Genomic DNA, 13275 nt, shown 5'->3' with positions numbered 1-13275 from the left:
CATTACCACAGGGTGATTCATCTTTAATGTACATCTCATCCTTATGTCCATGAATACTATTCTAATTAGAAAGCTGCTGAAATTTGAAAGACGAGCTGTGTCCCGTACCACAGGCCACATGTGAAAGGCAGCACATAAGTGAGCCCAGCTCTGGAGCTGCAGATCTGCTCTAAGCCCTGCCGATCCTTCTCTAATTAAACGGTTCAGAGTCTTGCCTGGACTCAGTATAACTGCCATCCTGCGTTTGCAGTCTTGTAGAAGCATTTTTACTTCCTTTGGCTACCGGACCTTGCAGGCAAAGTTGCAGGACGCAGGATAACAGCCCCAAGGCAGGTCAGCTGCAGCTCAGCTTTGCTCCTGCCTTCAGGGGGGTTGGCAACCATGAGGGATGACGAACCATGGCTGGAGCCTGGCAGTGACCCTGCTCGGAGTGCGGCTTCGCGCTGGGGACCCTGCTGCCACCCAGCGACTCTGCCAGCACAAGTGCAACGGGAAGAGCTTTCTGTGGGTCAGAATTACTGACAACTAGCACTTCCCACACTTAGCAGTGTTGTTGCAATGGGGACATCGTATTCTCCACTGCTACTTCGACTGGGAAGCACCACATTCAGCACCTTCCCCAAAGGGGCTGCTTGCTGCAGGCTCCCGGGTCACAGGAGGAGAGGCCTGGCCGTGAGGCAGCCGCCAGCCCCCGCGCTCCGCGCAGACGAATGGGCCCCGCGGCGGCTTCACAGGGCCTGCGGGCCAGCCGCCCGCGCCGCCTCCTTACCCTGTTTGCCGATAAGGGAGCCTGAGAAGGGCAACAAATCACCCACTTTGGATACAGAGGATACCAACAAACAGCAAGTTATGCCTGGTGTTACAGCAGATCTTTACCAAAAAGGGCAACCCAGTAAACAAAACCCCTCAGTCCACAGGATGCTGTTTCCCAACTGCTTCAGAGAGCACAGCTGTTCTCAGCAGGAGACAGTTTGTTAACTAATTACTCAAGAAATGGCTTAGAAGCTTTGCATTTTTTATACATCACTGACTGAAACATGGACAAAAATAATAATTTAAGTACTTAGTGGTGCATTTTCTCTAGTTACTTTAAAGTAATCACTGTTCCAAATGAATTTCTTCTAGTTTCATACTTCAGAGAAGGTGCTTAGTACACTTCACTTCATCTGAAATGGTATTTATTTTGAGAACTACCAATAGTCTAATTGCTAATTTAAGTTTAAGATAAAATGTTTTTCCTCAAATCCCCTGAAGTTCCAATTTGCTTTTAGTGAAGCCATGTTAGCTCTTTAAACATATAACACCCACAGGGTTTGTAAAATTGAAACTTTAAAAGAAATCAAGAATGAACATTCTTCACAAAAGCAAAGGAACACCTAAAACAACTCGAAAATTTTTCAATCAAGAATTTCTATGATCTTCTAGTATTCTACAAAACTAGCCAAAACTACATTGGCTTAGCATTCTTATACCAAGAACCACTCTGTGTATAAGAATAAATACACCATTCTTCTCTTTGTGTACGTGACTCCACTTAAATATGAACAAATCCTTCCAGATTGTCAGAGGAATAAAGCGGTATTTTAAGAGATAGGCTTCTACAAATAATTTCTAAAATAAATAGAGTATTAGCCAGACAGTACTCTATGTAGAAAAAATAAGTCACTCAGCAAACCAACAATGAAAACTAGATTTCTTCTATTCAACTCATCAAAGGATAATTAGAACTTGTAACCAACAAGGTATTTTCTATTGAAGCCAAAGGATGCTTCCCGTCAGGACTTTCCATCCACAGGATTTGGCTTCTCCTTTCACCCCCATCCGGCTTGACCTTCTCCCGCTACCGGAGCTCGGCCACCACAGAGCACTAGGTGCTCCCACACGTATGTAATCCTCTAAGTCAAGTACAGCTGAAGATATTTATTACAATCATTCTAAGGGCGGGGAAAAAAAAAAAAAAAAAAAAAGAATATCAGCATGGTTGTGGAGTCTCCTTCTCTGGAGATCTTCCAAACCTGCCTGGACGCCACCCTGTGCCCCATGCTCTGGGTGTCCCTGCTGGAGCAGAGGGGTTGGACTAGATGATCTCTAGAGGTCCCTTCCAACCTCAACCATTCTGGGATTCTGTAATTTTCAGGAGAAGATCAAGCACAGAATACATAACAGAACAGAAAGAGGTATAAATAACTGTGTAGGGAGTTTGGAAAAAGAATATAAGGACACTTTGGAATATAATGTAAAGTTGAGCATATCTAATAAATAATTTTGTTTGCAAATATCTGTTAATCTTTTGGATGAAAAGCACAGTGTTAGGTAAAATCTGTCTTCCTGAGAACTATTGAACTTCCTCCTTGCAAGTGCTGTGGCATCATGCTAACACCGCTCTCAAATCATCAGTCCACTCTTTCCTTGATGCTACCTGGAAATAAGCATGCAATCTTTCTTACTCCAAGTACAGAATAGATCTCATTATCTCCCTGATATCTGCTCAAACCTAACATCTCTGCTACCAGACTGCTTTTTTCTATGGCAAAACTCACTAGCCCAGACTGCTGATAAAGAAACAAAAAGTAGAGAGTGATTTCTTTTTCTTTAAGGCAATCAAAATCTAGGCAGTATTTTGTGCAACTGTTAAGTAGTTTAGAAATTTTCAAAGGAGAAACAGATAAATTTTTTTCATAGATCAGACTATTACCGATAAATATCTAGCCATCCCAGTCTTACACCTATATGGTGACATCTTCCAAAGTTGTCAACCTGGTGCAAACTCAAAATGGAAGAAACAGTCACAACAAACACAGGAACAAAAATGCACATTCCATTCAGCTACTGAAAGAGGAGTATGGCCCTTTTTTTAAGGGAACCTTATGGAAGACCTTGCAGCTACATAAAAAGAAGGAGGGACAAAAGACATGCACAGAAATTTTCCAGAGCTGTCCTGGCAGTGTCACCAGTACACATATTTTATCCGTTTACTCTGACTACAGCAGTGTTGCCCTCCAAGATCCTACACTGCAGAGAGGCCTGGAGCATCATCCAGGGACAAGTCTGGCAAGCAGAAGCACAGTCAGTAACTTCTGCTTCCTGTCCACAGCTCACATTAGCACTCACTCCTTTCAGTGTCTCCAGCACCATATGGTTGCACTCTCCTGCCTCCATCCTGCTCCTGCACGAGCTGCCAGCTGCAGTGATCCCCGCTCTGCTTCCAGGATTGCTACGGATCCTCAAGCACCAAGACTTGACACAGACACCCAGCAGTCTCTGACACATACAGCTCTCTCCATCATCACAGATATAAAGGCAGCTGGCAACTGCAGCGGGGACCTCCTTTCTCCAAACAGGGAGACTCTTCTTGCAGCTCTTCTTTAACTACAGGCAGACACGGATGGTGCAGAAGTGACTGCCCAGTGTATTGATCATGCAACTTTCAAATCTAACTCATCACCATTCCTGTTAATTGAGAACGCATTAATTGAGAACACACTGTAGAGGAGACGTGTCCTTCCAGAGAAATATTTGCCTTTAAACAGCAGTTTAGTTCTGCAACAAATTATCAGGAATCCAGCCCTCAGGCCCAGCACCACAGGCAGCACAAACAAGGTCCAGTGCTGCACCAGGGCCATCTTCTCAGGCACAGAACGGCGGGCCAGATCAGTGACAGAGCCAGGTCCTGCAGCGGGGACCCAGGCTCTTTCACCACGACCGCGCACGAGGACGCAGCGTGGGCGCAGCCCGGGGCTGCTCTGCAGGCTGCGCCCACCGCCACGGCCGCGTGAAGCGAGCGGGCGGCCAGGGAGTGAGGCAGGCTGAGCACGGAGCGCAGGGCCGGGCCAGGCCAGGACAGCGGCCGCAGGGAGGGCAACCCGGCTGGAACCAGCCCGCGATCACCAGGCCAGCGCGCAGGCGGAGCCGTGGCTGGTGCCAGCACCCTGCCCGCAGAGCCGCGTTCCTGGGACTGCGCTCAGGCAGGACACGGCCGGCCTGGGCTCCCAGCCGCGGCCGGGGGCAGCATGGCCTGCCAGGGCCTTCACGACCTACTAATGCACCCGGGCTTGAACACTGCTGTCCGGTCAGGAAGATACATCAGCGAGAGTGTAGCAGAAACAAGTGTTCCTTCACTTAGCTAGATTTTTCAAGCTTTTCTGCTTCAAAAGCAAAGATCCAAATCCTAATCTGCTATTTAGGATGTTTTGAAGTTCAGCAATTATGGTGATTTACTGAACCAGCTTTTGTGCAATGAAAAATTACTTTTCATCTGGAAACCCAATACTATAATACAAATGACTTCAGTCTGCTGTCTTACCACCTACATAAGGGTCTCTTCTTGTGAGGTTAATGGCATTAAAGGGTGTGGCTAACCTCCACTTCTGTCAGTCCAAAGAGAAAATACTTGTTTTATTCAATTAATGCAGAATTCAATAACATCTCAAAAGCAGAATTTACTTATTAACTAAATGTCAGACTTTGTTCCTGGTTTATATCAGAAAAACCTTATCTTACCTGGCACAGACCAGTACAATAAATACAGCAGATCCTACAATGCTATTTGCCTTTTGAGGTGTAGTGCTTCTCCTCATCAAACTCCTAAAATAAATATATTTTAACAAGAAGAGGTTGACGGAACAAAAACTTCAGAGGAGTGTTGTGTGACAGCAATGCCAGAGAGCAGAAGACATTAGCTATGCTATCACACAGGTTGCAGAAACCCACTGTGGTGCAGAAAGCAACAGTATTACAAACATAATACCCTTTCCTGAGCCAAAACCTTTTCTTTGAAGAACCCTTCAGTACAAAAATTTCTACAAAATTATTAAGTGTGAAATAACTTCTCTCTAGTTAACTTAGAGTCTGTAATATTCCTCACAGAATCACAGAACAGTTGAGGCTGGGAGGGACCCCTAGAGACCATCTGGTCCAACCCCCCTGCTCGGGCAGGGTCACCCGCAGCGCAAGCTCTGACAAGGTCGGCTAGAGTCGAACTGAAATGGGCGCACACAGGACGCGGCTTTATCATGCAGGAGGAGCCAATTACGCCACCAGAAAGACCCCCTGGGCCGCAGCCTGCACCCAGCACACGCTGCACAGCCATAGCGCATGCCTCAGAAGTGTAAAATCAAGGCAAACAGCAGTATTTCCCTAAAATTCTTGCTGACATTAACGAGACTTGTAATTCAGCACCTTCCTGAACCAAAGGTAGTGACTGTGTATTTAATAACTGTGAATGAAATTCTTTTTCATTAACTTAATAAATCTATATTTAACTCACATGAACTTTGCAACGCCACCTCTTTTTGTTTGCTTTAAACTTGCCATCAGTTAGCTTATACTTGCATGGTAGCATACTGTGCTACTCATGGGTTAAGGGTTTTTAATCACAGGCCTCCTTACTTGTCTGTCTTCCAGAGTTAAGAATTCCAATTTAGTTATTTCTTGTATATAAGCAATTCCATACCTTTGGTCATACTTATATTCCTTTTCTGTACCCTTTTCAGTGCTGCTATGTATCAGTGGAGAAGGAAGGGACAGAACTGCACACAGAGAATTCACAGCGAATATTGGCTGTGATTCATACAATCATGTATTTTTTTTCTTATTTGATCTCTATTCTTTTCTAAAAATTCCTTCTTAGACTCTATTTACTTTCTGTTTTCAGTTAATAAGCCATTAAAACCCCAAAATCTGATTCTTGGATGTTGGTAGCAAGCTCTATCCCATTACTGCACATGTGAAATTAGGTCATTCATTCAAAAGCATTTGGAGGACTCGTAGTGAAGAGAAAATCTATGTTGTTCATATTTTAGTTGAGGATTACTAACACTCAGCACACCACCCACTCCCTGTCTCCACATATTTCTCCCCCGTATAAGGAAGCTGGACAGTTCCTAGCCCCCTTTCTATTTTGCATGGCCCATATACAGAGAAGTCATGGGAGTCAGGAAAGTTAGAATAAAAAAACGTTTTCCAAAATCTCTAAGAGGTTTATACACAAATGCCAGGAATCTGAGGAAAAAAATACAAGACTATCAAACTCTCATGCCCAAGCTGACCCTGTTTAACTCTTGCTCGCCCTCCACCTGCATGCAAAACTGAGACCAGTGTCCCGACAAGCACCTGTATGGGAAAAATCATACCTAGGTGAGATCCATCTATTGGAGAGGGGCCTATTACTCCAAAAGCATCTGGAATCACAATGATTAGGCTCATAATTTTCATGCCAGAGTGTAGATCCAAGTTTCATCACACAAATTATGACTGAATCATCATCATATACATACAGTGGGATATCTTTCAAGACATGAATAGTGAAAGAAAAACTTGCTCAAGAAGCATGTAGGGAACAAAATATAGCAGGGTTATAAGGACTGAAGACCTTTATGCTGAATTCCATAAAAGAGAAAAGCAGATGTGTCGAATGTCTCTGAGTGATGGTACGTGAGCAGACAAACAGCAGCTGTGCAGTGGTAAGGCTTTACTACAGCACCCAACCAGTAAGAGATGAATGAGGTTTCTTACGAGCAAAAGAGAAGCCTACAGAAAAATAAGGCTTGAAAATAGTGCAAAAATATAATGTGCGCTTCAACATCTGATGGAAAAAGCACAATTATACTATTTGACAGTCTAAAAGAGGAAAGTAATTTTTGGAAAGAAAAAAGCACTGAAAGAAAAAGGAGTGAACACTGCAAAGTAAGAGTAATACAATACTTTTGGAGAGAGAATTTTGGTAACCAATTTAACAGTTCAAGACAATTTTAATAACCTGAAAAGTATTCCAAAATTACAATGAAAAGACAAACTCTGTTCATAAATCCATGTAGAATAATTGACTGAAAGAGTATGAGCCTGTAAAGTGACACAGTTGCAAGAAAAGCATATCACATTCAAGCAGAATGTTGTAACCCAGGAAGTCACTTTATCTTCTGCTCGGGACAAATAAGGCCTCAGCTGAACAACTATTTCTAAGTCATGATCCTGGCACCAGAATTTCAGAAGATATGCACAAACTGGTGAAAGTAGGATTAGAAAAGCAAGATGCTAAGATGTTTGCAAAATGCTGTAAATGAACTTGAAAGACTGATTAAGGCAGGAGAGATGAAACAACAGCCTTCAAGTATCTTATAAAAAACTACAGTGATCAATTGTTCCCAGGTTCCCCAGTCAGTAAGAGAAGACAGGAACTTAATTCACAGTAATGCTGACTTAGCTTAGGCATTGGGAGCCCTTCTGACCGCACACGCAGTCGAACGGTGGAACAGGTTTTCCAAAGGCCCTGCCGAACCTGCCTCACTGGAAGCTATTAGGAGTGGATTAGACAAACACTGCTGGGAACAGGGCAGGAAAGCTCACCCTCCCTCAGCACTGCCACTACCAAATGGTTCTCCTGAGGTCTCTCCTCTGATTTAAATGGCAAATTTCTTCTCCACCAAGCAAACAGAGGGATGCTGTGAGATAGTAGCAATCATCAAAAGCAGTAAAATTACTCCACTGTTGAAAAGTTGTCCAAGAACTGTTTGTTATGGCCAAAAGTCACTGCTTTCTGTGGTGCAGTGCAATCTACAGTGCTCAAAAGAAGACACAAGGGAAGAAGTCAGTGCAATTGAGTAATGAGTCATTTGCTTGCTAGGATTAAAAATTGGAATAATTCTCACTCCTCACAGAGCAGGCAGATGGACGTATTTCACACTGTTCTATAATAGGAAACTGTTCTATGTTCAGTTATAATACCATTACAACAAATACTTCACATGATAATATATTTACCAATTCTAATACCAAATGAAATTAATTTGCACATTAATACTGTAGCAGTAGTAAAAAAAGTATTTACACTAAAAATCAACAATATATATCAATCAACAATCAATGACATACCAAGTCTACCTCTGATCTGTAGTTTAAATAACCTTGTAAATGTCAAGCTGGAAAAAATCAGTATATCGCTCATAAGAAAAGTCAGTAAAAAACATTTGGGGCTGGATCTAAGCCCCTAAAGTCAACAGAAAGAAGGCAGCTGAAACCAACAAGATTCGTTTTAGGCCCTTGTGATTTTTTTTTTCTATAAGAAAGCAAAGTGGCAGGTAAATTACCATGTTTTCCATAGTAGTTTTCCTCATCTTCATCCATGTTGCTGTTTCCTGATCACTTTAGCAAGCTGTCCGTGTTCAGTATTAACTGTATGCTCTTGTGCTGGCAGCACCTTCTCCACAAGCTTAGACACACAGCAGTACTACTTAAACAGGTTTTAAAATAAATCTGCTTGAGTGGCATGAGCTTCTCCAATCAGAACAAGAAGCAGGAAAGGCTTTCTGGTAATATCACCCTGTGCCCTGCCCACCCAGCCACTCTAATATCATGAATGTCAACAGAATCTGGAATGACTCTGTCTTAAAGCTCTGATTAGCTATATTATATAAGCAGAAAGAGAAATGCCTGCCCTGGATACCTGCTGTAAAATATCTGATGGAAGTCAGTACAACTGAAACAAGAAATAAGATGAAGAAGTCTGGCATACCTCACAAAACAAATTCCCTTTTTTTATTACAGTGTTACTATGTGGCTGCCTGATACAAATATTAAAATCAAGGGCATAAAAGACATGTGGTAAATCTCTTCTTTAGAACATATTTTTAAGTGAACAGAAGTATGAATTATCTGTCAGTTAAGCACCTATGGAAAAACAAATACTGACTGTGAGAAGGTTCTTAGTAATTCTACCGAGACAAAGGAAAACTGGAGAAACAGAAAAGCTACACATTTTTTGGCATTGCTTTCAGAACACAGAACTACCAACAGAGTTAGGGACTAGGATTGAGTATGAGTTTCCAGCTAAAAGTAGCAACAAAAAATACTTTTCTGCAAACATTCCTACCTAGCAGAAAGTCCATATATCACAATAATTTAACTACATAGGTAGAATGACACTGTGCATTTTAGTCTAATGCGTACAAAATGCTACACTGGTAGCTCTCCAGGAGAAACTAGTGATTGTAACTGGACATGGAAGAGTCCAAAGTCAACAAGTGTAGGATGCTTGAGGTGGATTAGGAATGAACAAGATTCATCCCAGTAGATGTTTCTCTAGGAAACATGTGAACATTTTGATGCTTCCGTCCTTGTAAAAAAACAAACACAGAAAACAAACAGCTGAAGTTCTTGCATACCATGTCCATCTTGCTCTATTTTCAGAAGTGACTTTATCCTATACAAAAGCCTAATCTTTGCAAGGATTATAGCCTATTTTGCAAGGAATCCAAATCAAAGTTTGATACTTACTATAGCTTAATTACAATAATTAATTTTACATGAAGTTTTTTGCAGGCAATCTTAGGCTACATTGTAAGGCATATGTGATATTCCTTATATGGAAACGGCCTAATGCTCCTAATAATATAAACTAAAACAACTGTTGTAAGACACAAACGTGTAAAAGTGTAAAAGCGGTCTATTGAGTCAAAGGACTGACGTTACACAAGTTCCAACAGGGCTTGTAACCGGCTTGCAGGAAAACTCTTTTTTTTTTTTTCCCCAACACTTCAGGTATAACTGACACACACATGAATCGAAATTACAATAAAAGCACACTTACAATTCCTCACTGATAAATTATACTGAATGGTGGCCTTCATTGAAATATACTCTGTTATGAATACATGATTCTTTCTAAGGGTAACTTAAGAAGGATGAAAACAAAGCAAATCACTTTGAATCCCATTTTAGTAATTTCTTTGCCAAAAGAAGACAAACTTTCTGACACTGGGTTCTGAATGACATTTCTATTTCATATAATACAGTCATGCAGATAGAATTGTTTCAAAACAGCAATTAAATGTGTCTTTCTTAAAAGGTGAGTGTTTGACATAAAAGTTGCAGTAAATGGATGCCAAATACTGAAGCATTAGCTAGTAATATCACTGCAGTAAAGAGGTATACCGGAATTTTAATGTCTTGATCGCCTATATTAAAAGGAAGGCTAGACTCGGTGCGTGGCCTGAGGGCTGCAAGTCTCTCCCCTCTGCATGAACGGAGGGCACTTCAAGTAGCTTCGATAGTTATTGGGTCAGAAGGGAGACCATTATGTAGAGGTAGCTGACAGCGGATCAGCCAGGAATCCTGTCCCTACTTTGGTATTATTTTATATGTAACAAAAGTGAACTGACGAAGAAAATATTTCTTTCTAATAAAAAAAATGATTTCCTCTTTCTTCTAATGTTTTTAAATATATATATACATATATAACGCTGTACACAGAAGTTAGGTTTTCCCACCAGGAGCCATAAATACTCTTATTATTGCCGAGTTGCCAAAGACGTTGCCAAAAATAAAAGCTTCAGGATGAATGAGTGACAGGACAAAGGGTAATGGGTATGAATTGAAACACAGGAAGTTCCATCTCCATGTGAGGAAGAACTTCTTTCCTGTGAGGGTGCCGGAGCCCTGGCACAGGCTGCCCAGAGAGGCTGTGGAGGCTCCTGCTCTGGAGATCTTCAAACCCGCCTGGATGGACCCTGTGCCCCTGCTCTGGGTGTCCCTGCTGGAGCAGGGCTGGACTGGGGGATCCCTAGAGGTCCCTGCCAGCCCCAACCCTTCTGGGATTCTGTGTGATCTGACCTGTGACTAGGACTGCACTGGTAGCAGTAACATAAGAGAAAAGCTGTTAACAGCAATGAAAAAAACATTTGTTCTACCATCTGAAAATACTGACCATTCAGATTATGAAGCAAAACATTTTGCAACAGGTTTTTGATCACCTAACAAAGCAGCAACTAGATCACCTAACAAAACAGGAGTTAGAGAAGCTAACAGTAACAACTAAAAGAGGCTAGTTCCTATTAATGTACACTGCAATATATTACCCATTAAGCTACACATCTATGGGGAAGGATTCCTCATGGTGCTGTACCCTTGCTACTGCACTAGACAGGCGTGAATTCATCCCACTAACTCAGTGGGAGGAGGGGGGGGGGGTCAAGAGCAGAGCAAACGGCACCAGTGGGAAGGGCTCTGTTGTGCACCCCCTAACAACTCCAACCCAGCTCACACGTCCCCATCCTCCCTTCCTCCTGCAGTTCTCCACCAGCCTTTTACCAAATCTGTTTCTTCTGAAGAGTCAGGAGTATTTGCAGCAGCAGCCTGGAATCACTCTATAATCACTTGTTGCCCCCTAGCCCCAGCCTATCTGCCCACCGGCTGCCACTGTTCAAAGCAGACCCGACGGGGGGGATGGTAATGCAGGGGACACCCACTAACTGGGCAGTCTTGAGGCATAAACCATCTTTGAACACATCACCACAGGGTCAAACCTGATCAAGATCGGTTAATGATTTGCAAGAAAACGAGGGTTGAAGATGGCGCAGAGGTTCCAGACGGGGACAGATACAGACCACCTCATCACATTAGTGTCCTTTCCCTTGCACAACTGAAGGGATCTGCATACACAAACCTTCCCACGCAAGCCCCTGTGTTCACAGCTCTCCATCCATACTCAGTCTGATTTTCAAAAGCGACTGCCATGAGCTACAGTGAAGCTTAGGACACCAGTACTGCTCACAAACCGAGTGCCACTTCCGTAAACCTTATTTAAGGACATGCTAAAGAAAGAGGAGAAAAAAAGGAGGGATGAAAGACCAAGGCTCATGAGGATTTTAGGAAGGCCAATGCATTACGTACTTCTATGCCAGCTCTACCTCCCACACAGGCTCCTGTGCTCTCCAGGGGTCTGGTCTCCATACACTACATATCCACCCACCACACGAAGAACTGTCTGGGAGGCCTAAAGTCAGGGCACTCCAGTGGGGAACACTGCCCCTTTTTCCAGTGGTAACAGAATCAAGCACTGAATCAGCCTTTAAGAATTTAAATTTTTAAACTTAATGTTATTTCACTGTTTGTCCTAAACTAGTCGTATATCTGCAGAAGTATTATGTTCTTCATGTCACAGCCACAAGGTAAAGGGAATGACAACACACCCCACACCTGCATGATTACAGATCTAACTAAGAACAGGATGAAGTTTACCCTGAGGTGATTCCTGTGCAATCAGCACATTGTCCCTGTTTGCTTAAAATTAGACAAAACAACTAAACCTGTTTTATCAGCATGATCTTGTCACAAATTTAAAGATCTACACTTAATGTTCATACAATATGACAGGATAATAGGCCAATTTTGAAATATACCACTTGGCATGCAACTGCCCACAGAAAATGGAAATGAGAATTAAGGCAGTTAATACAACATAATTTAGTTGATCACTATACAGCCATTCTGTAGGGCCACTCAGAACACTGACAGCTGGGAAAAGTTCTACAACATTTCTCTAGACATGAAAAAACAGGTTTGCAGAACACATGGCAGTCTGGATCACAGAGCTTCATTAAGGCTTCCCTTCCAACGCACCTACTAGCTGTTCCTCAACATTCTATATCAGAGATGAAACTTTGTCTGTTTTTTTGCCTCCCAGAGTCTGTTCTTCTCCTGGCACTAGCACAGCTACACATTCCTCAGAATCCCCAGGGAAAGACCTGGCACCCAGGATGCTCCCAGACCAGGCAGAGCCTGTGAGCAGGAACTGCTGTTCCATGCACAGCTCGGATCTAATTCGCAGATGGTACCCGAAGGAAGCTCTCACCAGACAGAAAGTAATTAGCAAAACAGGACCGAACACTTACAAGAAACTGGAGCGCTTATTACGTGAGAAGAGGCCAGGAAAGCTGGGACTGCTCAGCCTTTCAAAGGGAAGGCTCAGCAGGATCTTACTCATTTGTACACGTACCTAATAGAGTCAGGAAAAGAAGATGCAGCCATACTCTTCTCAGTGGTATCCAGTGAAATGAGAGAGGCAGTGGGCACAAAGCTCCCTTCCAACCTCCGGCATTCAGTGATTCTAGGAGACATTTTGTCAAAATGAGTTTGGGCCCAGGATACTGCACTAACACTAGAGAAACACAAGCTGTGATCACACAGCTTCGGTTGATGTTGCCGTTTTGTTAAATATCTCTCTTTACAACATGTTTACTTATTAATCCAGCTGGAAAGGATATTTTCTGTTTCAACATACTCTCATGCTTTGGGAGAAAAAAAATGTATGTAAAATATAAAGTCTCTGCTGACACTTTAATTGGAAAAAGTGCTATTTCAAAACAAGAATCAGACGCCCCCTGCCTAGGATCAGAAACTGTAGAGATGTGTGTTTCCTTCCACTTCATCTAGGAGGACTGACCACTGATTTTTTTCTCCCAAGTCTCTAGTTCCAGATGGATTAAACTGTCTGTTCTATAT

At 42.6% G+C, this 13275-nt stretch overlaps 1 protein-coding gene across 2 annotated transcripts in view; it reads right to left on the bottom strand.

The window, feature by feature from the left end:
* The window catches only part of SLC44A5 (solute carrier family 44 member 5), a 74326-nt gene that overhangs the window by 39237 nt on the left and 21814 nt on the right, over positions 1 to 13275 (bottom strand). Inside the window, exon 1 of one of the 2 annotated variants that reach the window (XM_010216646.2) lies at positions 8085 to 8156. The exons of the other annotated variant lie outside the window; for it this stretch is intronic. Within the exon in view, the coding sequence (XP_010214948.1) occupies positions 8085 to 8121 (37 nt within the window). The 5' untranslated portion in view covers positions 8122 to 8156. Of the gene's footprint in view, positions 1 to 8084; positions 8157 to 13275 lie in introns of those variants that run through there. 2 annotated transcript variants of the gene reach the window in all.

The sequence above is a fragment of the Tinamus guttatus genome, unplaced genomic scaffold, assembly GCF_059628265.1.
Source record: "Tinamus guttatus ecotype Peru unplaced genomic scaffold, ASM5962826v1 Tinamus_guttatus_pri_ptg000814l, whole genome shotgun sequence".
NCBI lineage: Eukaryota > Metazoa > Chordata > Aves > Tinamiformes > Tinamidae > Tinamus > Tinamus guttatus.
The sequence above is the reverse complement of the archived record's forward strand: the minus strand, read 5'-3'. Positions and strand labels throughout refer to the sequence as shown.